Source organism: Ursus americanus, chromosome 30 (assembly GCF_024610735.1).
Source record: "Ursus americanus isolate L20-20 chromosome 30, mUrsAme1.1.p, whole genome shotgun sequence".
NCBI classification, from domain to species: domain Eukaryota; kingdom Metazoa; phylum Chordata; class Mammalia; order Carnivora; family Ursidae; genus Ursus; species Ursus americanus.
In genome coordinates, this window is record NC_142156.1 from 30,787,442 (window position 1) to 30,815,117 (window position 27,676).

At 56.0% G+C, this 27,676-nt stretch overlaps 1 protein-coding gene across 7 annotated transcripts; it reads right to left on the reverse strand.

The window, feature by feature from the left end:
• Nucleotides 1-3,919: 3,919 nt before the first annotated feature.
• Nucleotides 3,920-27,556, reverse strand: TOP3B (DNA topoisomerase III beta). 7 transcript variants are annotated; one of them, XM_087857541.1, is made up of 20 exons: nucleotides 27,467-27,543; nucleotides 20,587-20,774; nucleotides 20,330-20,512; nucleotides 19,056-19,187; nucleotides 17,439-17,545; nucleotides 16,736-16,810; nucleotides 15,288-15,484; nucleotides 14,669-14,825; nucleotides 13,781-13,894; nucleotides 12,195-12,285; nucleotides 10,611-10,765; nucleotides 10,359-10,464; nucleotides 10,121-10,285; nucleotides 9,467-9,613; nucleotides 9,147-9,320; nucleotides 7,810-7,938; nucleotides 7,159-7,308; nucleotides 6,505-6,605; nucleotides 5,515-5,716; nucleotides 3,920-4,484 (listed from the first exon to the last, which is right to left on the reverse strand). In XM_087857541.1, exons 3-20 carry the CDS (start codon nucleotides 20,397-20,399, stop codon nucleotides 4,003-4,005), a joined length of 2,754 nt encoding a protein of 917 aa, XP_087713667.1. In that variant the 5' UTR covers nucleotides 20,400-20,512; nucleotides 20,587-20,774; nucleotides 27,467-27,543; the 3' UTR covers nucleotides 3,920-4,002. The 7 variants fall into 7 exon arrangements, with proteins under 7 accessions (XP_087713667.1, XP_087713670.1, XP_087713666.1 ...); XM_087857544.1 differs by lacking the exon at nucleotides 20,587-20,774 and adding an exon at nucleotides 25,939-26,112 and having other exon boundaries at nucleotides 27,467-27,505; XM_087857540.1 differs by lacking the exon at nucleotides 20,587-20,774 and having other exon boundaries at nucleotides 27,467-27,556.
• Nucleotides 27,557-27,676: the final 120 nt, after the last annotated feature.

Sequence of the window (27,676 nt, forward strand, 5' to 3'; positions counted from 1 at the left end):
CAAGGTCTCAATGGGCTATAAGTTTGAAGTGTCAGTAGGGTACGTTCCTTTCTGGGGCTCTAGACAGGAATTTGATCCCTTGCTTTCCCGACTCCTAAAGACTGGCCATTCCTTGGCTTGTGGCCTCTTCCATCTCCAAAGCCAGGAACATCCAGACGAGTCCTCGCACTGCCACCTCTCTGGTTGCCTCCTCGGATTCCGTGTTCCATTTTTAAAGACTCTTGTGATGACACTGGGCTGCCCAGATGAGACAGGATAATCTCAGTATTGTAAAGTTAGATGATGGGGTCCCGGAGTGGCTCAGTGGGTTTAGCGGCGGACTCTTGGTTTTGGCTCAGCATGATCTAGGGGTTCTGGGATCAAGCCCCACATGGGGCCCCTCACACAGCAGGGAACCTGTTGGAGATTCTCTGTCTCCCTCTCCCTCTCCACACCCATGGGATCTCTCTCTCTCTCAAATGGATAAATCTTAAAAAAAAAAAAAAAGTTAGGTAATGTGAAACCTACATTCTGTCTGCAACCCTGATTCTCCTTTGCCATGTAATCTAACACAGGTTCCAGGTATGAAGACATGGACATCTTCGGAGGGGGCATTTTTCTGCCACCATAGAGGCCCATGAAAATGTTTTCTTTTCAAGCTAGAAGAAATAAATGAACTTTTAATATATAATATTAATATATTCCTCTTTACATTAAGGCATATAATTCTAAAAAATTCAAAAACATTTTTATGGAAGAAGAGCCGTCTAGAGCCATATGCAGCCCCACCTCCTTGACTTTCAGGTCCACATATGAGCCTCTGTCCTTCCCAGGAATCACAGTTTCTGGGATGCTTCACTAACAGGAGGGGTTCAGTGAAGCAAGAAACCTTGGAGAACTAGCAGTTGGCTGATATGAAAGGAACCCGTCTTGGGCAGGGGTGAGCCTGGAAGGCAGGGGGTATTTAGGCAGAGAAATCAGGGTGGGAGAGGGGCGCTGGCTCATGCCATTCTCCTATACACCGTCCTAGATCCTATAACCCCCTGTCTGTGGTGACCCCAAGCAAGGCTTGAGGTTACTTCTTATAACTTGTCCTACCTGGGACATGTTCCTCAGCTCATCTGGGTCTGTTTCCTTACCAGAAAAATGGGGACTAGAGCAACCAAGCTATTTAATGGGGTCATTGTGAGACCCTGCAGCAGTGTTTCTCAGAGTCTGTCCAGACCGCCAGTGTCAGGATGACCGTGGGGTGAAGTTTGAGAACCACGGCACAGGTGAAGTGGTGCTTGGCTTAGGACCTCCCACACTGAGAAGTGGGGTGCCTATGAAAGCTGGTATACCGGCAGGCCTCTTTGGCGAGGGCCTACATGAGACTCTTGGAAGCACCGATTCCATTCAAGGTCGGTGGCTTAGAGATGACAACAGAGTGAGGCCCTGCCACTTGGCCCGGAGCTGGCCCCTTAGGGGCACGAGGCCAAGGCACTGCCTGTGGGATTACTTGTGTCCTGTGGCTTCTGTCAACGCCTCCCTGTCTGCATTCCATCACGCCTCAGCTTCTGGCTCTTGGCTTTCTCCCTCGTGAGAGGAATCTTTCCATGTCACCCACCCCACCCAGCCACTGACTTTGAGCTCTGCCTCTCTTACCAGGCTGCCCCGTGGCGTAGGTGAGCAGACAACACGGAGCTCCCAAAGCGTTCAGCCTGGCTTTTCCTCCCGCCTCTGCCCCCTCTGACTGAACCCTCTCCTGGTCCCATGTCCATTATTCTGGAACCCCACCCTGAAGCCTCTACTCCCCCGTCCTAGGACCTCATGCACCTACCTCCTCCTCCCATCTTCCTGCCCCGCCCCTTCTCACATTGCCAGACTCATTGTAGAGATGGGGTGACATTGCCCTGGGGTTTTCAAGCCATCAGCGATGTTGTGACCTTGGAAAGAAGGTACAAACCCTCACCCCTGACTTCCGGGAGTCCCGCTTGGCTTCCTGTTGCCAGCAGTGCTGCTTTCTCGAAGGGGGCCCACAGAGCTTCCTTGGGGCCTGAATGATCCATGCAGGTGGAGGGGGGTGGGGTCGTGTCTGCAGGTCTGCGGTGCCTTCTGTCTAGCAGTCCCGGAAGGGGTGCCTCACTCAACTGAGCAAATGCACACGAGGCACCTAGTGGCGATGTGCACCGGAGTCTCAGAGTGACGGGAATGGGTGTTGTCCAGCACAATGGGCCGTGTCCAGCCAATTCAGCTGGACAACCAAGCCCTGTTTCTGGGAGTCATGCACGAAGGCCTAGTCTGCGGCTCTGCCCCCTGCTCCCCCAGAGCAGGTCAGCCTGAAGCTACGGACCTCCCTGACCTCAGGGCGGCAGTTGTAGTCCTAAGGAGCACGGCAGGCTGTCCCGGCTGGAGCGGGCCTCGTCTCTTCCTATCTTCCTTGCCCTTGCAGCCGCGCCGGAAGAGCTGTATGCCGTTGGATGATGCGAGATGAAGAGACCCAGAAGGTAGACTCCCGCTTTGAATGCCAAGGACATTCATACACAAGGGACAGTTGCAGAGAAAATGAATGATTAGCCCTGCTTGGGGCTGAAACTTCAGGGCAGAATCCTGGTAAGGAATAGGTAGTTTGGGTTTAAAGCCTAAGGTACAGTCTCTGCTCCCCTAAGTCCTTCTGGCCATCTACCTGGGCTGCCTGTGTGTGTGTGTGTGTGTGTGTGTGTGTGTGTGTGTGTGTATGTGTGTATCTCACAGCGGAATAGAGTTGGGTCACCTACCCACGGAGAAGGCCCTGGTTCCACTTGCTATGTGATGGGGTGGCAGAGTCACAGCCCTGTGCCAGGGACACCACCCACTAGCAGATGTGGCCTTGCCAGTGCCCCCAAGTCTGGTCCTAGTAAGAGGGGAAGGGGAAGGAACACAAGCATTCTGAGGGCACCCCTTCCCCTGAGACACCATCCCAGCAGCTTCCCGGGAGCCTGCCCTCAGGTCACGTCGTCACCTCCCTGGCTCACTGCATAGTTTCTTTGAACTTCTAGAGGGCTTTCACAGTGTTCCAGGGACACCCAGGTTGGTTTGCTGGGGCCTCCCAAAAGAGGGAGCCTGGAGGGTGCAGCGCCTGCTTGGAATGCTGGGTGGTCACAGGTTTACTGACGGAAGCTCTTCTCGGAGCCTCGTACGTTCCAGTGTGGACTGCGAACTTGCCACCCGGATAGCGAGTCCATGTGCAAAACGTCTCTGACCTGTCCCTCACAGAGGTGTGGCCCACACTGCTTGGAAAGCTGTTTTACCACCACCCCGTGGGGCCGGAGCGGTGGAGGGGTGCGGGAAGGACGGCAGGTGGAGCGCAGCCCACAGAGCGGTTTGGCTGATGGATCCTTTTCTAAATTGGGCACGCAGACAGCTTCAGTGTGGCTCCCTGTGGTTCGGCATGGCACCGCCGCCCAGCTCCTCCTAGGAAGTGGCCGGCCTGCCTGTCTGGGACAATAAGGGCTTGTGGGAGAACAGGAATCAGGACAGGCCCTGGGAGACTGCCAGGGTCGCACACACCACACACAGACCTGCTCAGAGCCGCCCTCTGGCCCCAAGCGGTGGGCTGCAAGGACGGCCAAGGTCCAGTGAGGACTTCTTTCAGCCCTGCCTCCTCCCACAGGCCTCCCTCCTACGACATCTGCCTGGGATGACAGGCAGTTGGGGCCTTCCTCTCTTTCTTGCCTTGCAGACATCGGGGATGCTACCGTGCTGTCCTACACGTACTGAAGTAAGATGTGAGCCTCGGACTGGGCTCAATCCCCCTTTCCATACTTGGTGGCCTCCCTACGGGCAGCACCGGGGTGTGGGCAGAGCAAGGGCACTCAGGTGATGTGTGCAGAATGAAGGGAGACCGGGAGGAGCAGGGAGGAGACGGGCAGGGAGGACTCCATAACCCTCTGGCACCAGTGTAAGGTCCCGAGCTGCTTGCTCTGGAGAAGACAAAATGCATTTTAATGATTTCCGTGGCCCACAGGACACCAGTGTGGTGCCTGGTGAGGGACGGTGGGGCCGTCATACAAAGTAGGCAGCCAGGGCTGACATCTTGTCCTTTGGCCGCCTGGTGCTGGGCTTCCCGGGGGGCCGCCGGCCTCGGGCCCGCCCTCGGCCCTGCCTCCTCCCTGGCCCACCACGGTGCATGGGGTGGCAGGAGGCCGCGTGCTTCAGCTCCACGAGCTCCTGGAAGATGGGGTCGCAGAAGACGCAGCCCGTGTGCTGTGTCTCATCACCCGGGAGCGGCGACTTGGCCTTGTTGAAGTCCACGGCGAGCAGAGCAGCCTCGCAGGTGCTGCAGGTGTCGGCGGACACGCGCACACGGTAGGCGTTCTCGAAGCAGTGTGCCACCACATTGCACTTGTTGCAGGCCACCTTCCACTTGGGGCCCGAGGTGGGGTCCAGCACCAGCACGCCACTCTCGCATTCCACGCACTGGCCGATGCCCAGCATGCTCAGCGAGTGCTGGCAGGTGGGGTGCGTGCACTCATTGCAGCCCATGCCTGGCGGAGAGAGGGCGGCCCATGATGCGCACTCCCATCCCCCCCCAGGGACCTTCTCCCAGGGCCTCACGGTCCAGATCCCTCATCCTGCAGAAAGCGTTCCTCTCAGCCTTGCTCACCCTGGCTCTGGATTCTCCCACCGCCATTGCCCCTGCTTCTCTGCTTCTCTAAAAGCTCCTCAACCTTTGAGCGCCAGCCCCCCAATCATTTCCAGAAGGCCTTCCTGGTGGCCTCCAGCCAGGTTCATCCTCCCCTTCGCTTTGCTTCCACAGCTAATTCCCAGCAGCTCCAAGTGGCTCTTATGCCACTAGGTCACACGGGCCACCGGCTTCCCTGGAAGTTGCTGTAGGGCAGGAAGGGCCTCAGTGACTCCAGCAGCTCAATGCAGACCGTCCCTGTTGCTTGAGTCAGAAGGGGTGAATTGAGACCCCTGAGGGCTCCCCAGACCCCCAGGTGAACGTGGGTTGATGGCTCTGGCTGTGCCTCGTTCCCATCTATAGCATGGTGTGATGACACCCCAGGGGCTGGGTGGGGTATAAGGAGACAGCACAGCCAAGGGTGAGTGTGCTGGGCCCTGGGCCCCTCTAGACTCTCGGTCCCACCTGGACACATGCTCTCCTTTCTCTAGTAATAACCATTAGGAGAGAGAACAGTGGTAGACGCTGACCTAGGGCACACCGCTTGCCAGGAGAGGTCCCCCAACCTGCTGCATCCTCTTGCTCACCCTAGCCCGGGAGGGGGCACGGCATGCCTACTGCCCAGGTCCTGAATGAGCTGACTATAGCTGCCTGCTCAATTCTGACTCGCACGGAGAGGGGCAGATGGCTGGGTCTGCCTCAGCAGTGCCCAAATCCACCCCAGGTCTCCTACCCCCATGCCAACATGGGGGCTGGGGCCAGGAAAGGGCCCCTCAGAGGCCAGCATGGTGTGGGGCAGGGGCAGGGCCAGAAGAGGTACCACAGACACCCAAGGGGCTAGGGCAGCCCCTGCTCTGGAGGGAGCGGCTGAGGCCCAGAGACACGGCACTCACCTTTCTTCATGTCTCGGAAGGGCGGGTGGTTGGAGCAATAGGGGCACAGTGGGTAGCTCTTGCCCCGAGAGCCCGATGACCACAGGACCAGCTCGAAGTCATCCAGTGGGCACCGGAGCTCCTTGTAGAGCTTGATGGTGCCATTCTGGGGGAGGGTGTAGGTCTCATCACAGTGCGAGCAGTGCAGGCGGCTCGGCTTGGCCTACAGTAGCACCAGGGAGGGGGCTTGGGGTCACCGAGGTCACCCAGCTCTCCTGCCCACCCTCACTCTCATGATACCAAAGTAACCGGTAACATGTAATACATGTTGCACGTAACATGTAATCTATAACATATGACACATTACACAGAATATGCAACATGTAACAAGTCATGCATAATACCTGATATAGAAAATGTAACATGTAATACATAATACATGATATATTATATACACAGCCTAATACATTGTTTATATAATACATAAGTACTATGTAATACATAACAGCAATGCATAATGCATAATACATATGTATACCTCCGGCAGAATACAGACATACAAATACACGTGTCATATGTAATACGTAACACATAACACACAATACGTAATGCATAACGTGGAACACGTTGTCAGGCAACGAGCTCTCAGGCAAGCACCCCTGGCCATGAGTCTCAGGACACTTACTGCACGTATGAAGAAAGGCAGTTCTAAACCCCCTGCGTGTATATGAATACCCGGGACAGCAAATAATGTGTTGTTAGGAAAAAACGGACAATGTGTTTCAGCGGCCTCACAGCTTCCGTGTTCCTGGGGCTAGGGGGACACTGTCGGTGTTTGTGGGCAAGACTGCAGTAGGCCTCTCACGCTTGTGTGACAACCCGGACCAAGACTATTATTCCTGTAGGACTGAAGATAAAGCAGAGGCCTCCAGAGGTGACAAGACTTGCTCGAGTCTGTGCACAGGGGTGCCAGAGGCCAGAAGGGCGGCCACAGCCCTTCACCCCACTTACCTGAATGTACTTCATGAACCGGTGGCACTTCCCACAGCGGGACAGGGGCTTGCCCGTGGCCGCCAGGGGCGAAAAAGACACCTCCATCAGCTCGTCCATGCCTGAGGGCAAGCAGTGCAGGGAAGAGTCACATCCTCCCGGGGCCGGAAGCCCACCTCCACCTTGGACAGGCCGGTGGGGGGAGGCCACCATGAGTGGGCAAGGATCTGAGACAGTGAGTCTCTATCCCCGAGGGTGCAGGGGTCAGGGGAAGGCAGAGCAGCAGCCTCACTGGTCACCTGAGCTGGCTGCCTCACACGTGGTGGTAAGATGCCTGCTCTTTTGTTTAAGATTGTATTTATTTGACAGAGAGAGAGAAAGCATGAGCAGAGGGGGAAGAGTAAGGGGACAGGGAGAAGCAGGCTCCCTGCCGATACGGGACTGGATCCCAGGACCCTGGGATTATGACTTGAGCCAAAGGCAGAAGCTTAACTGACCGAGCCACCCAGGCACCAAGATGCCCACTTTTTAGCCCGATGACGATGACGGCCAGCAGTGAGGCGCCACGGCCTCATTCTCCCAACGGAGCCCCAGAGCCTGGAGCCCAGATCTGGATGCTGGTCCCACACGGCCGTGGTGGCCCTGACCCAGGGGTAGGGAAGAGGTGGGCCTCACCGGCAATGGAGTCCACAAAGTAGTGGAACTTCCTCTTAAAGACGTCCAGTGTGTGGCCCAGGACCTGGCGGTAGTCGGCCTTGCCCTGGGCAATCAGATTCAGCTGCTTCTCGACCGCGCTGCGAATGGTGGGGAGCACCAGCTCTGCATCTGCAAGGGGGGTGGTGAGGTGCCACTGTGAGCACTTGCACCGAGGGGCTGTGGCCGCCCCCGCCAGCTCAGGCTGGAGTCCCGTGACCCCAGGCCTTTCCTGATCTCCTACCCAGAAAATCCTGTGTGGAGTGGCCAGGGACATTCTGTCTCTAGGACGGTGTCACAGTTCCTGGAAGTCCTTGGGCCAGGCCTGTGCTCCGCCATCTCCCCTGGTCCCCCTGAAACCTCTCAGGGACAGAGCAGACAGCTCTGGACCCCACCAGGAGCCAGTCTGTGGGGAGGAGCCCCTTGCACCTCTCCTTTTGGATCCTTTGCTCTTGTCCATTCATCCATCAACCACACAGAGCTCCTGCAGGGGCACGTCCTCAGGGGGCCCGGTGTAGCACCCTTGCAGTGGGAGTTGGGGCCCTGTGGCAGGGCCCTTCAGAGGGTGTGGGCTGACAAACGCAGCATCACAGCCCAGGCAGAAGCCAGGGAGCCACAGGCAGCCAGACTCACCGATCTTGTAGTAGCCGTGCACCAGGACGATGCCCAGGTTGGTGGGTCTGAGCCGGCGCCCACTCTCCACAGTGACGTAATTGCGCTGACAGATGTTGTTGATGTGCACGGGGATGCTGGCGTCTGTCCCTGAAACACACGCAGGTCCTGGGGTTCCTCAGCCTGCTCCTGTCACACTGTAGGGCTCCACGTCTGCCCACCACGTGGCCCCTGGTTTTTGGCCAACAGTGTGTGGGGCACTGCAGCATGTGTTTCGAGAATGGTCTTATGAATCCAAAAATGGCCCTCCCAGCCAGTGCTGGGTGTCTAATCCCCATCTACAGACACAGGGGCTCACAGAGCTTAAGGAATTCTGCCAACGTCACGGGAGCTCATTCTACCTGCCCCTCACACCTGGGAAATGTGAGCTCCTCGGCCTCTCCTGCCTCGATCCTGAGACACCCGTCCCTTCTAGAATCAGGGCTCGAGACCTCTGAACACAGAGGAACGCCCATGCTCCCTGCCAAATCGTCCCCTCTGAAACCTGCTCAGTATCGCCCACTTTCTGGCTCCTAGGTCCCTCATGATCCGTTTCTGGGGCAGCACCTCCCCTAGGGACTTCAGGGTCACCTGGCCCTGCCAGATGCTGCCTTTACTAATCTGCGTGCTGACGAGCCTCCTTAGACGGTGCTCAGAGCCCAAGGAGACCACTAAGGTACTGCACTTGAAGGACGATGCTGGGACTGGGATTGAACCCAGCGTACTCCCTGCTGTGCCCACTGCATTCTAGCCACTGTGGCAGCGCTCCCCTGCGGAGAGCCTCTTCACGCAGCCCTGGGGCTGTCTTGTTCAGAAGGTCGCAAGAGCCCTCTTCGCAGACACAAACTCCTTTTGGCCATGGGGTCTGGGGAGCCATAGCTGTCCTATCAATGGGGAAGGACAGAGGATGCTGGGGGAGTAGCACCCACACCCCACAGCATCCGGACCTGAGGACCCAGGGCAGGACTCACGGCAGGCACCCAGGCCCCTGGAAGAAGCAGGCTCAGCTCTCCAGCTGAGGCCGCCCCTGTCACCAGAACCCCAGCCTCAGGTGAGGCGTCACGGGTCACGACTGTTGGTGACAGAGCAGAAGCCCGGTACAGCAACCTGGACAGTCCGCGGCCCTCTAGAGCGACAGGCAGCTCCCAGCAGAGTGAACACTGCCTGGGGAGCTGGCCACACCCCGGGCCCCAGCTACCAGGTGCTGGGCACGGAGGGGTCACTGAGCAGCTCTGGAAGCACCGTCTGCTGGACCCTGGTCCTGGGCTGGGGACCCTCAGGCCTGGGGCCAGGGCAGGCGGGAGGGTGGGTGCACCCACCGATGCCGTGCTTCTCCATGAGCGTGATGAGCTCGGCCTCCGTCAGGTAGTCGGGCGGGCTCGTCTGCTTCTCCAGCATCTTCATCTCGCTCACGGGAAAGGTGTCTCCCCTCTGGCAGGTGGGCAGGCTCTCCTCCAGAGGCACGCTCTGCCAGGGCATGATCTCCGTGAAGCCTGGAGACACAGGGTGCTGCCACTCAGGGGCCCGTCCCAGGCAGCCCAGGCTCAAGACACCGGGCCTTCCTCCCCAGGTCGGATGGAGAACATTCCGTCTGTCTGGGGAGGTGTGGGAGGAGCCAAGCTGGGACCTGCAGTTTTACCTGGAGAGATGACAGTTTTCCCTGTGCAGGTGAAGTGCTCGGGCCCGATTCGGAAGGAAATGGTGCTCTGGAGGTACTTGCAGTCGTAGCTAACCGTGGCGATGAAGTGTCTGGTGATGTACTCATACAGCCGCCATGCCTCGCTCCCTGCAACAGGCACGGAAGCCGGTCACTGGCCGGGGCCTGGCTCCGAGGACCCCCAGCGCTCTCACTCAGGCAGCAGGGCCCTGGCTGTCGGCATGGGATGCCAGGGCAGGCCCGCACCGAAGCTCGAGAGAGGAGGAGGAAACACACAGGAAGGGAAAGTGAGTCTCCTGGCCATGGTGGTTCCTTCACAGCTACGGCTCCCACCTCCCACCCCTGCTTTTGGATGGGACTGCTCTTCAGGGCCTGGCTGGTCCGCAGCTACTGACTTGCCACCAATCACTTCAAACTTGGGCTGTGCACAGAGGCTCCCGTCTCTACCGGTACAGTTCTCCCCTTCCCTGCCTCCTCCCAGGACACAGGCCGCTAGCACCGCCTTGGTAGGCTGGGCCCTAGCACTCCCTGTCTTGGCGCTGTCCTGTTCCATCCTTGTCCGTCTGTCTCACCCTCCCGCTCCCGCCTCCTGCGAGCAGCCACCTGCACCCCGCACTCAGGAGCGCCACCACACACCTGCCGCCACTTCACTCCTGTCCTGGCTCACCGCAACGGAACGCAACTTCCAGGTGACCCCTCTGCCACAGTCAGGGGTAGATGGGGGAGGGAGAGAGCCCCCATTGCCAATGGGGCCTAACACTGTCCAAAGGTGCCATGTGACGGTAGCTTCCCACCCAGAAGCTTGGAGAGTGTGTGTGTGTGTGTGTGTGTGTGTGTGTGTGTGTGTGTGTGTGTTGCAGGGAGTGCCCAATACCTAATTCGGCCTCTGTGGCAGACCTCATGGGGGTGATGGGGGGATGGTCGCCAGCGTCGTGGCCTTTCCGTGGCCGGTTGATACCTTCTGCTAACAAGCGCTTTACCTGAGGGAGAGAAGACAAGGCGGTGTGAGTCTGGGCACAGCCGTCCTCCCACAGGGAGGGAGCCAGTGCCAGTTCTGGGTTTGGCTGAAGTGCCTGGGCTGGGTCCCAAGATCCTGGCAACAAGTGTGCCCAGTGGCTCTGCTCACCGTGTCGGCCCAGTAGGGGTGGTTGGCCTGCTGCCGCAGAGGGCCCTTCAGGTCAAAGTTCTCGGGGTAGTGGGTGGTCTCAGTCCGCGGGTAGCTGATGTAGCCTTGCGTGTAGAGCCGCTCGGCGGTCTGCATGGCATGCTGTGGCCCCATGCCTGCGAGAGGGGGCAGGCTCTGCTGGACCAGAATGCCAGGGATGGCCAGGGTCCTGCACATGGGCCTGGGCACTCAGGCTCCCCACCAAAGGTGGCCAGGGCCTCCTGGTAGGTGAGGAAGGTTCTGAGTGGGTGCCACAAGTGCACGGAGCTGCTGGCCAGGCACCCGTGTCTGGGCAGCATTCTCCAAGGCTGAGGTCCTGAACCTGTGAAGGTGGACCCAGGACAGGGATGCTCTACAGTGTCACCCTCACGACATCGGCTATGCTGATTAAATGTGGCCTGAAGAGTGCCGATCTTGCACACTCTGGCCATGGAGCGCGTGGGGTCTGCCTCAGGGTCACCTGATGTCCCTCTATGACAACAGAATTAGCACAGGCCACCCCTTCTGAGCCCCTTGGGTTCCGTCTTCATGGCACCCCAGGACCACTGAGGGATGGCTTGTCCTCCTGCTTCTCCCTGACTAGCAGAGGCTGGCGGTCACTCAGTGTCACTGTTGCCCTCTGAGGATCCCCGAAGGTGCCACTCTGCGAGGACACTGCCCAGCTTCCCCAGGCCGCAGAGGCCACCAACGCCTTGAAGCCAACAGCTGTCAGAGAAGGCTGACTTTCCAGTCCCAACACCTCACTACCACAGAAACAAGGCTCAGAGAGGTTACGCCAACACTGGTCACACTCGCCCTGCAGGACACAGGCCTGGAGCAGCAACCTCCGACTCTTGGCCTCTCTCCCCACACCAGGGAAGGCGCTCTGGGGTGCGGATGGCAGGATGCCCCTCTCGGGTACTGGCAGTCATTGCCCCTGCTCCTGTGAGGATGCACCATTTCAATCATTTCATCCTCAGAACAACCAACGCCCAGAGATGGTCACGATGGTCACCCCATGTTCCTGTGAGGCAACTGAGGCTCCAGGACAAGAAAGAAAGTAGCCAAGCTGAGATTGGACCAGAATTTGGGTCCAGAGCTGGACCTCCATGGTCTAACGCCTCTGAGGGGACTCCACTGAGCCAGTGACACAGGAGGGCTTGCCTGCAGGGGGTCCCTGACCATGGCCTTCCTAGTGTTCAGCCCGGGCAGTGGCTGCACAGATGTCTGATAATACAAAATGGTCTGAGTTTTCCCCACACAAATTCCAAGAAGCTGGTGAATGTTAAGCAATAATCTTCTGAAGAGGGGTCCACTCGTGTGTTTGTTAGTTTGTTATTGGTTATTTTCACTCTGGAATTTAAGAGACATGAACTCGGCATGAGGCTCACAGGACACTGCAGGTGGGCTGTTCCCTGACACAGGTGAGCGTGAGGGAGAATGCCGGCACAGGTGAGAGCATCAGCACGGCCCTGCACCCCCAGGCGCTGCCCGGGCCCTGAACGGCTCACTGCGGGCCTGTCCTAAGAAGTCTTTTGTGGGCTTTAGAGGAACGCCCCTACATACCCAGAGAAGAGCTAGCCACTCGCAGCATCTCCACAGTGTTCAGGGCGAGGGGCCTCTGCTTGGCCTTCTCTTTCCTGCTTGTGGCCTCCACCTAGAGGACAGAACAGATTCAGGGATTCGGGGCAGCAGGGGGAAAGATGCCATAACAGAGAATCCGGATATGTGGGCAAAGGGTCTGGTTTCATTCATTTGGTCTCCCTGCTTCTCGATTTCACTCTTCACAGTGGTCTTAAGACTTGAATATTTATTTAGGGCCAGGAAGGGAAAAAGAAAAAAAATCCTTTTCTAGAGAATTCCTAGGGAAAAAGAAAACTTGGAAGAATGGCAAAGAACCAGGAGAAAGGGTTGCAAACTCAAAATCCTCCAAGAGCCAGTGGTGGCCAGGCCACGGGGATGGCAGGTGAAGCCTGGGCCAGACCACGGAGCACAGGCCCACCTCAGGGACAGCCACCTGCCCCTCGCTGCACCCAAGCACTCCCACCAGGGCTTACTGGTGTTGCTCCATCTTCCAGGTTGTCAACAAAAACTGCAAATCAGGACTTTTATGTGAAATCTTGTAATTTTCCAGTGTTGGTAACTATTCTGAAATATTTGTAAACACCATGCAGTTTAAATAAAATACGGGTTAACTTCAAACTCTCGGCTGAAGGCTGTGAGCTGTCTGTCTTGCCTGTGGCAAAAACAATCCAAACAACTCAGTTCTGATGCCTTGCCCCTCCCAATCCCATGGAGACTGGCGACGGGGCAGGGCAGTGCCTTCTGAATTCCAGACGGACAAATGTGGGGGCAAATTTAGGCCCAAATGGGTGTGCGCTGCAGGGGAGGCTGGGATCACCATGGGCGAGATCTGGAGATGGTGGCGAGGGGTCTCTTGAACATGACTGAGGATAAAAGTATGAAGCAGCTTTGGAGAAAGTTCTGGAAGCCTGAGTCAACTGCATGGCCGAGCAGAGGGCACCCAAGAAAAGCTTGAAAAGGACAAGAGGAGGCAACTGCAGGAGGCCAGGCCACGCCTCCACGACTCTGGTAGCTGGTAAGGCTGCGAGCCGCTGTGATAGTGTTAGAACTGCCTCCACCCTGAGTAGCCAGCCCCTTGCCAAGTGGCATCACCCTGTTCCTAACAGCCAAGCACATGACCCTCAAATTCATACGAACCCTGAGTATGAAACAGAATACCATAAGCCATGAAAGCTGACCGAGGTTGGGATATCCCATGCTAGCTGTGCGACCCTGGGCAGGTTCACTGACGTGCACACAGGTCCCTCTGGAGTTGTTAGCGTTCAATATTATAGAAAAGGGACATCTGTGTGAAATGGAGTCCTGCCAAAAGGAGAGAATGCCCCTGGGGTCACGTGGAAAGGGGCTGGCAGGGGGTGGATGCGGGGCAGTGCCTGGTACACAGGAGGGGAGCAGCACACTGCAGTGATGGCGAGCATCAGTGACCATTCTTTTTTGCAAAACACGTCTGCTTCCAAAAAGGAGACAAAGATGGGACCCTAGGTCACAAGCTGCTCTTCCAGCCAGAGGAACCTAAAGGCCTACTCTACCCAGAGCAAACGTGACAGATGTGGGCAGGGCAGGCCCACCTGGGCTTCCTTCTCCAGCTTTGTCATGTTTAAAAACATCTGTGCGATCTCCCGATCGAACACTCGCACTCGGTCCCAGTCCGAAAGAAGAGATCTGTCTTTATCCACATTAACCTGCAGGAAAAAGGATAAAAGGAGAAGATGGGAAAGAAAACATCCAGGTGAGCACACTGCCAGGGAAGAGAATTGAGGTAGATGAAGCCGCTCCTCGTCTGGGAGGAAAATGGTCCCATCCCTAAGGCCTCATGGCCATACCTGTACAGGTGTGTGCAGGGGCACAGATACGCAGGCTGAGACCCAGCCCCGCCCCAAGGGAAGGCTGCTCTGATTCTAGGCCTCTCCCCTGAGATTAGGCAGGTGGTCTCACAAGGGGAGTCCAAAGCCGAGGCTTCTGTGTCCTTAAGGAGTGTGGGAATCTCCACCTCAAACGCCATCCCTGCCAAGCCTCTAACATCTGGCCAGCACAAGGTGTGGCCCTTCCAGGGGCCCCCAGCCCTACGTCACCAGATCAGCTCTGTAGTATGTTTTAAATCTTACAACCAGCTTACGTGGAAGATTTTATTTGGAAAAAGGGTTCTATGGCTTCAAAAAGTTTGAAGTCAGTGGCCTATGGCCCTCAGTCCAGACCTTGGACCTGACCATCACAGCTGACAGCTCTGAGGCGTGACCTCCCCTGCCCACACTGCCAAAGCTGACTTCATTCCTGCTTCTCTAAATTCAAAGCATCCAGGCCTATGAAGGCTGGGGCACTCCGCAGACCGCTCTGGCCTCCCTCTTCTGTGCCCTTGGCCTGGGGGGCTGGCAGGGCTACGATGTTGATGGCAAACCCTCAGAGTCCCCAGCCTGAACCTGGAGTGACCCAGCATGCATAGGGAAGGGAAAGCAAACCTTGGCCTGCAGCACCCAGTAGGTCTCCGGTTTGAAGGACTGGATTTTATCATGTCTCTCCACGCAGAAGCCCAGGGTAGGGGTTTGACATGGCCCAAACGAGATGAGGGAGCTGTCTAGATTGCCGTATTTTCCCTGGAAGTACTTAGTTTGAAACCTACAAGGAGGCACGGGGCAGAGAAAGATATTCTGGTCATGGATTCACTCAAGACACCATCATTAAGCAGCCATGTGAGTCGAGCATGGGGCCAGCTGGTGGTGGCGCCGTGCTCAGAAGACAGGGGACAGGGTGAGGACACGCTCGGCGAGGGGCCCGGGGAGGGTGTGTGTGGGTAGAGAGGAATCGTGCGTGTGCAGCACGCGTGGCATGGAAGGTAAGGGAGAAGAGTAGAGGTTCCACCCCCCCTGGGGCGGGGAAACCCTTCTATTCCGTTCCATCCCCCCCACCCCCACAGTGCAGACGAACACCCTGTTCATCATGTGGGGCCCCGTGTGGTCTCCATCAGCTAGATCGCTTCCTCCACAGAACGCTGACGCTGGCCTAGCGCTAAGCAGGCCCAGGGCGGCCCATGGGGACCAGCGAGGCAGGAGCTCTGGCCAAAGGGCGGGCAGCCGGCACCTGGTGAACGCGCAGCCGATGCGCAGGTCCAGCTCCTGCCTGGCGTCCACCGACAGCGCCTCGTTGTGGTCGGGCTCGCCCAGGCGCGCCATGGCGGCGCAGATGTCCGTGTCCGTGATGGAGCTGAACCTGGCCCGGAACACTGTCTTTTCGCCACCATGGGTCGGATTCATGACAGGCAGCACGGCGTCTAGGACCTGGGGGAGGCGGCCCGGCGGTCACCCACCTCGGGGGTCTGTGCCTTGCCTGTGAGGCACAGCTCCTCTCCCTCCCCTCCTGCCAGACCCTCCTCCGTCCCCTTCCCGGTCCAGAAGTTCCAGTCTCTCCACAGCACTCCTGCTACATGGCTTCTTTTCCTGCCACTGACACACCTGCTCAAACACCCCCCTCCCTTCCTACCACCCTTTCTCTCACCTTCTGCTTTCACCCCCGCAGAACCAGGAAATGCTAATGCCACGGACGATGCAAGGGAGCTCAGTCACGAAATCCACCCCGCTTGACCCATTTCCCTTCCTTCTAGAGGGCAGAGTGCCAGGAGGGGTGGGTGGAACTTTTAGAGACTGAAGGAAAGGGAAGGGTAGAATGAGGAGGAAAAGGCGAAGGGCAGGAGCGGGGAGGGCACGGGCACTCCCAAGGTGGGAGCTCGGGGCGAGAGCACAGCGTGGGGCCTGGAGCCAGACTAAGAAGGCTGTGCCGTGAGAGGGGAGTCACGCTGGAGCCTGGCCATGCAGCTTCTTTACGGGAAAGAGGTGCCTTCATTTCTGAGGGGAGAAAGCCCCATAAGCTTCCACCCCCAGAAGCGAAGCCCCCCCAGGGGAGGAGCAGCCCTGCAGGGGAGGGGCCAGGAGAGGAGCATCTGGGCAGGGACAAAGCGAGATCATGTTTACTGAGGGTGCTACGCTGGGACATAGGAAGCATTTCCTGAGACCCCAGGTGTGCCAGGCCCCAGGTGAGAGCTGGGGGTGCAGAGGCAGGAGGGTAAGTGGCACCAGAGGACACTTGCGGTCAGGACCCGCGCGAGGGTGCCACGGCTGCAGCCGAGGCAGGTGCGAGGGCATCCTGGGTGGGGAGAGGATGAGGATCAGAGGTGAGAAAAGGAGTGAGGAACGCAGCCGAGCGGCAACCAGCCTTGGCTGAAGGTCCCTGAGAGGTGCCCAGTAGGCTGGGATGCTGACAACCAACCCTCTCCCATCCACCTAGAAAATTCTGCCCTTTCTGTTTGCTCACACAGTGCACCCTAGCAGGGGAAGTAACACCCTTCACCCCTACCCTTGGTAGAGTCCACACATTGGAAAGTGTCTACGCAATTTCCCAAGTAAAGGAGGGGAAAAAAAGGCATTTCTAAGGCAATGGAGTGGATTCCTGGCTGCAGCCCCCGGAATGGGGTGACTGCGAGTACAGTGGGCGGGCAGGCCTGAAGTGAGGACCACAGTGGGCCCCCCTCTCACCTCAAAGCAGATGTTCTCCCCCTCCTTGTCGCAGTCCAGCCACAGCACGATGTAGTCACAGCCTTTGCCCTCCACCTGCCACACAGCACACAGCGACTGATACCTCCATGGCCTGGCCCGCAGTGCCCACCCACACTGCTCCCCCTGGCCCCTGAGCACCGCGGAGCAGGATGGGCGCCCAGAGCAGGGCCTGGCCTGAGCACAGGTGCTAGCCGCACTCAGGCCGCATGTGCTACTCAGAGAACTTCGCTCAGAACTTAGTTTCTTGGCCACACAAAGGTTATAAAGGCAGTATGATATTAACCCCAAAAAATGCTCGGGAAGAGGGCTGGAATGAAATAAGCCTAAAGGTTAATGGTGGTTGTCTTAGGTAGTATGATTATAGATAATTTTTTCTTCCTTCTACTTTCTAATATTTTCCATAATATGTATGCATTTGTCTGAAACTAAAAAAACTACCACCACCACCACCAAACAATTTAAAAAGCAGAATTTCTGCTCTCCAGGGCTGAGTGACAGGGCTGCCCAGGTGGGCCAGTGGATGGTTCTAAAGCGAGGAACAGGCCTGAAAGGTGCCTCATGGGTCAGCAGGGGGCGCTCACAGAAAGGGCTGGAAGGCCAGCCCTGGGCTTCCAGCAACGGCCTCTGGGTTCTTGAAAGGGGAGCCCGGGCAGGTGCCGGTGCTCTAGCCCGCCCCACACACCTGCAGAAACTTCACCATGTTCAGCTTGGGGTTAGCTTCCTTCTTCTCTGTCGGGGCTTGGCTGAACAGCTCTGCGGGGTCCACCTTGTCCCATTTGTTGTACTTTCCTACAAGTCATAGCCACAGTGACATCTGAATCACACTTCTTGGCTCACGGGGCTTGACCTCTGCAGTGGTCATAACCCCAGGAGGAGAGGGAGGCTTGGAGAACAATTTGCCCAGGACAGCCTCCAGAACTGGAGGCAGAGCCAGGCCTTCGCTCCTCTGGGCCACTGAGGTGACACCACACCGTGGCCACCCACAGGAGCCACCCCTGGGCAGGGCTGCGGCTCCAGCCTCACTTCAGGACATGCCCTGTGGCCGGAAGCACCATTCCTAGGCTGGCTCACTTGGCCACAGCACCACTCATACTTCTGCCTTCTCGCCCAGCCTGAGTTTCTGTAACTCTCCCCCCACCCGGCATGTGACCGCGCACAGGACAGGCGCTCAGGTGATCCCGTGGGGAATCAATCTTTTGAGCTTCACGACTGGTACGTCCACCTACTTCTCCACTCAGGGCTCAGTGCTTGCACGCTGAGCCCTCTTTCTTTTAGTCCCCATTTCCTGCAGCCTAGGAGAACGGGGTCAGACAGAGTCAAGTTCAAATCCCAGCTCCCCGCCTGCTGGCTGGTGATAAAACTCAAGAGTCCAAATGCTTGGCCACACAACTGAATCAATGTCATTGTTGTCACTGAGCAGCAACAAGTGTTGAGACTTTGCTGTGTGCTAAGCTCTCTACTGTCACTGTCACACTGAGTACTCAAACAATCCTGGGAAGTGGATAACACTGCTGGAAGACCCACTTCACCATGTGGGACAGAAACTCATAGAGGGGGGTGCCTGGGTGCTCAGTCATTAAGCATCTGCCTTCAGCTCGGGTCATGATCCCAGGGTCCTGGGATCGAGCCCCACATCGGGCTCCCTGCTCAGCAGGGAGCCTGCTTCTCCCTCACCCTCTCCCACTCCATCTGCTTGTGTTCCCTCTCTCACTGTGTCTCTGTCAAATAAATAAAATCTTAAAAAAAAAAAAAAAAAAAAAAAGAAACTCATAGAGGCCCCGGTCCCTCCCATGAGCCTCTGGAGCAGGGGTCAGAACCTCAGCCGGGCTCTTGTCAACCATGGGGCTTTGCACCTGACTTTGTTGGGTCACTCAAGCTGGCTCTTCCAAGGTGACAGATAGCAAAGATACAAGGATGACAATGACGGCCACCGAATGACCACAGGGCAACAGTCACATTCAGCAGGAACCACCTCCCAAACGGCTGCATGGGCCAGGAACCCCTGAGGTGGGCAGCCACCACCTCCAGGACGCACAGGAAGGCGCACAGGGCATGCAGTGACTAAGGGGTATCTCTGGGATGGGGACCCAAGGGGCACTGAGCTCCAAAACCTGGATTCTGGACACCTCACCCAGGGACTCCGGGGCACCTCTCCGTGATCTGCTGGCCTCAGGACTCACAGGTTCTGCACAAGCTTCTCTGCCTGGAGCCCTCCCCTGGCTCCAACTAGACCCATGGCACCACTTTGCAAGGCTTCCCTCAGCGGGATGAGGGGGTGGGCAGGGGCTTGGGGGCTCACCCAGGAAGTCCAAGGTCATCACGTGACCGCAGACAGATGTCATCTTGAAGCGGACGGGCTGGCCGGCGAAGGTCCCGCTGTACTCGTGCACTGAGCATGTTCCGTTCAGCCCTTTGTGTGAGGACATGTTTCCTGCAGGGGCGAAGTACAGTGACAGCTGCTCCAGCAAGCCACAGCCACTGCGGCGGCCCCGGGCCAGACGCTGCCTCTCAGAGGGCCAGAGCACCCCCTCCCCAGAGCAGTCAGTGCGCACGTCCCCAGGCCACTGCGGGTAACTGAGCGCTACGAGACGTCCTGGTTCTCAGGGGAAACGCCGTTCGCTGCTAACCAACCAGCGTGGTGTGCTCGCCACGCAGACCCTGGGTCGGCTGAAGGCCAGGAGCGCCCTCTCTGAACACTCTCAAGAGCAGACACTCTTGGGCCCTTCCTCTGCATTTCTGCCTCGCGTCTTTCCAACTTCACTTGAAGGCCTCTGGGGGCCTCCTCATTATCAAGTCCCACGGCTTCTCATACTCCCCGCTGACAGCCCCTCGGCTAAACTGTCTTAGCCTCTGGGGACGGGGCACTTCTCAGCTCTCCCCTTCCCTTCAGAGAGAGGCCAGCCCGCTGTCCCAGCCAAGGGGAGGTCACAGTGGGCATGTGCCATTTCTAGGTTCCCAGCACCCAGGCCCCCTTCCTATCTGGAGGGAATTCAGAGACAGGAAGGGAAGCAGCACCCCACCCCCCTGCCCCAGTGGCCAGAGCGGGGCTCGTGCCTTGGTGTCTCAGGACGGCCATAGACAAGGGTCAGCCTGGTGGCTACTCTCGAGTGATGTGAGGCACACAGGCTGCAGTTGTAGTGGTTGAGGGCAGTGGCAAGGGTCCTGGGGTGACAGTGTCCATGGCAAGGCCTCAGATGTAGACTGGGGGCTAAGATCAGGCTCAGACTTAGACCAGGGTGGGCTCTTGGCTCTGTCTTCTTCCTTCCAGTGAATTCTCTGTGTAAGTTACTAGGGCTGATTACTGCTTATGACCAACAAGCTGACAGGCACTGTGTTCTTACAGTGGCTGGCCTGGTGCCAGGCTGTGAACTGGGCCTGTACCTTTTGGGAGTCCCAGCCCTGGCCCGCACTGGCCATGGCAGTAAACACATCCCACAGTGACTAAGACGGAGGGGCTGCATTAACGCCCGCTGTCGTGAACCACGTGAACTCCAGAGGGCTGGGTCACCGTTTGGAAAAAGAAAGAGACGACCATGCTTACAGATCCCCCCCGCCGAGGTCTGCCCTCCCTACCTCGAGAGAGGATTTTAGCAATGGACTGGGCCAAGGATGGCTTCTCTGCAACCATGAGCACAGTCTTCATCTTGTCTTAAAGCTGCCAGGGGCTTCGGCCCTTCACACTCCAGCTTCAGAGAGATGGCAAGGAAGTTCAGAAACTGCTCTTCTGCGGCTCAACACTACTGTCAACGCTGACTCCTGAAGAGAAGAAAAGACACACCAAAAACAGAAACGCTTCTAATGGAACCTCTACCACTGAGAAGGAAACTCACTTTAAAAAATGAAAAACAGGGGCAGCTGGGTGGTGCAGTTGGTTCAGCGTCAGACTCTTGGTTTCAGCTTGGGTCTGATCTAAGGCTGTGAGATCGAGCCCCTCGTTGGTCTCCACACTCAGTGGGGAGTCTGCTTGGGTTTCTCTCTCCGTCTCTGACCCTGTCCCCGGCTCGCACGTGCTTTCTCTCTAGAATAGATAAACGTATCTTTAAGAAAAAACCCAAAAAACAAGTAAACACAATTTCTTTGGGGCGCCTGGGTGGCTCAGTCGGTTAAGCACCCAACTCTTGATCTCAGCTGAGGTCTTGATCTCAGGGTTGTGAATTCAAGCCCTGTGTTGGGCTCCACGGTGGGCATGGAGCCTACTTAAAACAAAAATGGGGGGCGCCTGGGTAGCGCAATCGTTAAGCGTCTGCCTTCAGCTCAGGGCGTGATCCCGGCGTTCCGGGATCGAGTCCCACATCAGGCTCCTCCACTGGGAGCCTGCTTCTTCCTCTCCCACTCCCCTGCTGTGTTCCCTCTCTCGCTGGCTGTCTCTCTGTCACATAAATAAATAAAATCTTAAAAAAAAAAAAACAAAAAAAAACCCACAAAAATGGGGTGCCTGGCTGGCTCAGTCAGTTAAATGGCTGCCTTTGGCTCAGGTCATGATCTCAAGGTCCTGGGATCAAGCCCCATGTCAGGCTCCCTGCTCAGCGGGGAGTCGGCTTCCCCTCTCCCTCTGCCCCCCGCTTGCACTTTTTCTGTCTCTCTCAAATAAATAAATAAAATCTTTAAAACAAAACAAAACAAAGTAAACAACAACAAAAACTCAAACCCCCAAAATAGGGGCGCTTGGCTGGCTCAGTCAGTAAAGCATGTGACTCTTGATCTCGGAGTTGTGAGTTCAAGCCCCACACCGGGTGTAGAGTTTACTTAAATAACAAACACTGAACCTGAGGGAAGAAAAAAAGGTTAGGGAAACTTGAAGACATTGGACAAACCAGGGCAATGGAACAGGCTTAGAGATGAACACCTTACGAATTTGGGTTCCTTTGGGAGAAGCTGATGTGGTTCCATGACCTCAGGTCAGTCCTGTCACCAAATCCACGCTAGGAAGACTTTGGGGCCTTTGGATCCGGACCGATAGGCTGGGGTAGGGCAGATGGCTGGCCTCCTCCCAGGGCACGGTTCTGTTGGCCCCCCAGAGCTGAGAGCAGCATCTCCACCTCAGCTGAGAACCGGGACGCCGTGGGACACTTTCTAATTTTTGTTAAGATTTATTTATTTATTTGAGAGAGAAAGAGTGCACAAGTAGGGGAGGGGCAGAGGGAGAGAGAGAGAGAGAAGCAGACTCCCTGCTGAGCAGGGATTCCCAGGACCCTGAGATCATAACTCAAGCCGAAATCAAGAGCCGTCAGACACTCAACTGCCTGAGTCACCCAGGCACCCCGCCTGGGACATTTTATAAAATGCCATGTTCTCCAGATTCTTCTGATCCAAAACTAGGCCTGAGACCCACTGGCCTGGGAATCCAGACCCCAGCAGAACTCAACAGCCCTTTTCCAATCTACTTTCCTGCCTGCCCCATGCAACCTCTAGCATTGCAGACTGTGCTCTGGCCAGTTCAACTGGACACCATTGCCTAAAGTCAGACGTATTCTCAAGCCTCTGTTCCCTCGCGTGGAATGTACCGCCAAGACCAGAGGATGCAGCTCGACTGTCTGAAGGCCCGGCTCTAGTGCTAACTGTTGTTTAAAGAGCTCTCCCAGGGGCGCCTGGGTGGTGCAGTCGTTAAGCGTCTGCCTGGCTCAGGGTGTGATCCCGGCATTCTGGGATCGAGCCCCACATCAGGCTTCTCCGCTGGGAGCCTGCTTCTTCCTCTCCCACTCCCCCTGGTTGTGTTCCCTCTCTCGCTGGCTGTCTTCCTGTGTCAAATAAATAAATAAAATCTTAAAAATAAATACAAATAAAGAGCTCTCCCAGAACCCGCTGGCAGGACGAAGCGCTTCCTGCTGCCCCCCACCCATTACAAGGGACTGTGCACCCCGCCACGGGTAGTTACTGTCTCATCTCCCTAACAGCACATGAGCGGCCTGAGGTCTGGATCACTGTTGGCGACTGTGACAGCTGGTTCCAAGACTGCTATAGGACATTTAATTCCTGCTGGCTAAATGAAAGAAACAACGAGCCCTTTCTTTCTGATCATTTTACATATGGCCTTGACAATGACAAATATGACACTGTATTAAAAAAACAACAACACGACTTCTACTGAGACAACTGGGCAAACTTCTGGGGAGGGGGATTAAAGCTAGACTCCTACTTTATCATTTCCACCAAAACAGATTCCAGATCTAGCAGAAATTAAGCAAAAAGATGAAACTAGAAAAATACTAGAAGAAAACATAAACTTTGGTATGAAAAGAAGACGACACCTAAGGATTTCAGAAGCTCAGAAACACACCTCTTCTTGTTTAAAAGCATTTGCCTTCCTTTTCTGTGGACGGTCTATTCACATTTTTTACCCTTTTTCTCCCCAGCCGAACTGTTTTCTTATTTTTAGCAATTGTTTACATAATGAGGAAATCAGCCTTTTGCGATATGATGGCCAACAACACCCATCACGGCAAATTAGAAGTAAAACGAGCTTGTGCTTGTCTCAGGAGCAAGGATCACAGGGTGAGCACATACATGGACGAGGGTCTGCTGACAGGCAAACTCGAATGTAGGTGGTGGAAGTCCAACTGGAACGACCAATACGTGAAGCACTTTGACAATGTCTCTCAAAACTACAGGTGCACATCCCCAGCAATCCCACCGCTGGGAAGGAATCCAAGCATCCCACAATTACTTACTGAGCACCTACTCCATGCTCAATGCATGTCGCTGGGTGCCATGTGCGGTGAAGCAGAGCCGGGGAGGGACTGGCAGGGCTGAGCCCTGCAGTGTCCGGGGGAAGTCCAGGGAAGGTTGGGGCACGGCGGGGAGGGCGGCTTCAGACTTCGGGTTTGCTCTGAGGGAACTGGGAGGTAGCGCAGGAGCAGGATGACCTGACTTCAAGTGTTCGAGGGAGCCCTCTGGCTGCTCCAAGAAGGGAGTCCCTGGACCCCCGCGCAGCAGTGGTGGAGGTGCCGAGGGAAACTTGGGGTCTGGGCAGATTCCGAAGGCAGAGCCAAGGACTGGGAACGGGAAGTGAGGACAGTGGAGAATGACTGCAGGGCTTCTGGCCTAGGCAGCTACAGGATGGGATTCCCATTTGCTGAGATGGGAACCGGGAGGAAGGAGCAGCTCGGGATGAAGATACGGATGCTGCGTCCGGTGTGTTAAATGTGAGCTGCCTGCTAGGCAGCCAGCTGGGCCACGGAGGAGGTGGCGGCATGTGGCAGCGTGTGGAGCGGGAAAGGAGCCCAGGCTGGGGGTCCGGGAAGGCTACAGATACCTGCAGGCCGGGTGAGGTACAGGCCGGGTGAGGTGATCGTGGAGACCTGACCCTGGGGTCTCAAGACTTGCAGGTGCCAGATGACCCTGAGGGGTGCTGTTTCGTGCAGTGAGTGCTAGCGGTAAAAGCCTGGGTGGGGGGACCTCAAGAAGGCCTGGAAGGAGGGGAGAGGGAACAGTGGGCTTTTTCATCTTAAGATGGAAGAAACGCCAGCACGTTTGTCTGACGACAGAACTAGTCGAGCAGAGAGGGAAAAGAAAAGATGCAGGAGGTGAGGAGGGAACTGCTGGAGTGATGTATCTGCGTGGATGAGGGGTGGGAAGCCGTGGTGGTCCCTGGCCAGAAGGAAGGCCACTCTTCTCTCAGGGCAAGTGTAAACACTGAGGCCAGGAGGCGGCGCTGGGGGCAGGCTGACAGCAGGCAGACAGCTAGATCAAGCAGGGATAGGGTCTGCCAGGGCAGTATGAGGGACAGAGAGGGGCTGGGGTTGAGGTGAATGATTCTCTAAGATGGGTAAGGAGGAGGGGAGGACGTGGGAGCGTCCAAAAACTGTAGGTGCCAGAGTGGAGAGCAGGAGTCAAAGAAAAAAAAAAAGGCCAGAAGGCAAGGTGCCTGGCAGAGCTCAAGCAGTGCTGTGGGGCCTGAATGGGGCGGGGGATGAGGCCGCAGGGGAAGAGGAGGCTGTGGAAGCAAGCAGTGGGCGCTGGCAAGACTGTCCGCGTGGACACTGGCTTCCCAAGGCAGGACACAGCGGCACCTGTTATGAAACACGCCGCTGGAGAGTTTCCTGCAGCATCAGCGTTCATAATCAAAGGTTAGAAACAATCTAGGGGACGTCAACAGGGCGTTGTTAAATCAAAGTACAGTGTACCGTGGAACACCAAGCGGCAAGTAGAAAGCAGTGCATCTGCTCGGTCAATACTAGTAGGTATCGGGTTTCAGAGAAATGACATGAAGAGAGTCAAGTGTGTGACTGTACGGAGCCCTGCCGCCTGTGGATGCAACCAGCTGGGGGCAGGGCTGGGGGCAGGGTCTGGACGCTGGGGCTGGGGGGCCTCCTGCTAACCATACTCCCTCTCGCACCTGTTACATTTAGTGCAGTGGACACATATGACTGGTCAATAAGAACTAAGAAGTCAAAGTACAGACAAGGGGCGCCTGGGTGGCTCAGTCAGTTAAGTGGCTGACTTTGACTCGGGTCACGACCTCTGGATGTTGGGATCAAGCCCCTCATCGGGCTCCGTGCTCAGCAGGAAGTCTGCCTGGGATTCTCTCTCCCGCTCCCTCTGCTTCCATGAGCTCTCTCTCTCTCTCCACCCACCCCCAATAATAATAATAATTTCTCCTGCAAAGTAAATGATAAGAATACTTTTAGCTGTCTAAATTTTAAAAACGGACTTTACATCTGAGTACTGCAAACACTTCTCAATGTCCTTTTCCCCTGTGGTGTCAAAGTTTCTAGTTTTATATTTCTAGTATTCCTCTTCATACCTAAGGATCCTAAACACTTTTTCAGTAAAGAATTAACAGATTCTTCTCTAAAGATCCCTTTAGAGAGAAATGTTTTGCCCTAGCATCTTCAAGGGGAGTATGTCATTTATCCAGCGCTAGGGATACGACCGTACAAAGGCACGCCAGCATCCGTCCTGATTTCAGATCACCTGTCCGTGTGTCAGACTAGCCGCTGCTCCACACTGATACGTGTAGGTCTCTAGCAGCTCTGTCTCTAGTTCAACAGTTTACATTTCAGCTCTGCCTGAGTACTTTGTAATGATCTGAGTATCCCTGACTAGGAAAGAAATTCAACTTCCTTTAAGGATTCAGGATCATGGAATCCTGGGAAAGGGACCCTGGTGATGATCCGGTACGGCCACCTCAAGGGAGAACTAACTAAGACTCAGAGAAAGAGGTTTTCCTGGGAAAATCTTACCTGGGAAGTTTGCTGAGCTGTGGCTGAAACTCCTGTGTCCTTACCAGGTACTTTTTAAAAAAATTTTTCATTTAACTCCATCAGGTTCTACCTCTTAAAAGAATTCCGCAGTCTTAACTGTGATTAATTTCCTGTGATTATCTTGGGGCCTCTCCGTTCTTCCATTAAGGCACACTTGAATTTCAAAAGGGAAGTCAATGAGGAGAGTAAAAGCTGAAAGCGATGGTTTGCAAACTTTGATCATACCATCATTATACCATATACCATCTTAAAACCCTTTTGCTCGGCCAACGTCATTACTCACTTAAGTTTTTCCTTTTTAAAAAATGCTTAAATGTATATTTTTTTAAAAGGGAAATTTTATAGCCTTTAGGCCCTGAAAACCTGTAATCAATGGTCAGAACCAGGTTCTTTCCGTAACCTACATGGTTAATCAAATTTGACCTTGTTTCCTACTGAAGCTGAGTCTGAAGCTTGTTCTCTTATTTCAAAAGGGGAGTTCAGCAGTGTTAAGGGAGTTAGCACCCCAAACTAGAACTGTAAGTGGTGGGCCCAAAGTGACGGTCAGCTCTCACCAGCAATACCACCAATGGTGTGGGGCCTTTGGGACAGTACATAAAGTCCTTTCCTGTCAGTCTCACGAACAACTGAACTTAGCGAGGGAGTGGAGGCCTAGCAGTGGTCCAAACAGCATTTAGAGCTCTAGGATCTCCCACCTTAGTAACTTAACCCAATACCCACGGCTTCAGGAAAAGAGGGAAAGAGAGCTCCTCCCAGGTAGGCAAGCAATTGCTATAAACTGCTACTTTGTTTAATCTTGCCGACCGCTCTGTAAGGCTGGACTTGTAATTTTTTTTAACCATGAGTAAACTGAGGTTCAGAACAATTCAGACTAGTGTCAGGTGACCTTTGCCAAGGCTTTAGGGATCCCAGGGCTAAATGGCCATCAAGCCCACGGTGGACTGACTTCTCCGGGCTGAATTCTCCACGTCCTGTTCCCAAAGGCTGAGTGAGGCAAGATAAGGCCTTCGTCTTCCTTTTCACCTGCCGAGAAATTACTGCGCCTGGATTCCAAGTAATTTGTTCACAAAAGGACCCTCCTTCATCTCCAACAACAACAATCAGAGAAACACACCAGGGTGCCCTCAAGACTGGGCCAGGGCCATGGGGGCGGTGAGTGGCCCCGACCGCTGCACTGCCTCCCGGAACCTCAGTTTCCCTACCTGTGACAACTGATCGAGACAACAGACCGCACCCAAAGAACTGCAGGGCGGTTCGATGAAGGGCGGTATTAACTGTAGCGCCTATCCTTCCAGGCGCCGGACTAAGCGCTGGCCCAACATCACCTCCCTGAACCCCCACTGCAAGCCCCGAGGCGGAGGGTGTAACGCCGCCGGAAAAGAGGCGACGAGAATATGCACAAAGCCGGATCCTTTCCCATGCCCCGGGACTGGGGACGCCCCCGGCGCCAGGCCAGCATTCGGGAAACGTGCCCACTTCCCGGAGTCGCCCGCCGCTCGCCGCTCACCCGCAGGCCCACCGCGGCTCCCGCCTGCGCTCCCGCTTCAGCTTTCACTCGGTGGGGGGGGGGCTCGGCAACCTCTACTTCCGGGTCCGGCCGCTGCTGGCGTCCCCTCGTCTGCCCTCCGGCGTGCGCACAGCCGCGTCCGCGGGTTCCGCGGTTGGCGCGTACCGGGAGCATGGCCTCCAGCCGGCCCTACCTCGGCGCGGTTGGCTG

Excerpts from the sequence above, each read along its gene's own strand:
- TOP3B (XM_087857540.1), bottom strand. The coding sequence starts at position 20,399 with ATGAAGACTGTGCTCATGGTTGCAGAGAAGCCATCCTTGGCCCAGTCC. Across the intron at positions 7,309-7,809 it reads GCACGGCTACTACAAGATCG|ATGCAGAGCTGGTGCTCCCC; the intron begins GTGAGTCTGGCT and ends CCCCCCTTGCAG. Across the intron at positions 6,606-7,158 it reads CTTTGTGGACTCCATTGCCG|GCATGGACGAGCTGATGGAG; the intron begins GTGAGGCCCACC and ends GCTTGCCCTCAG.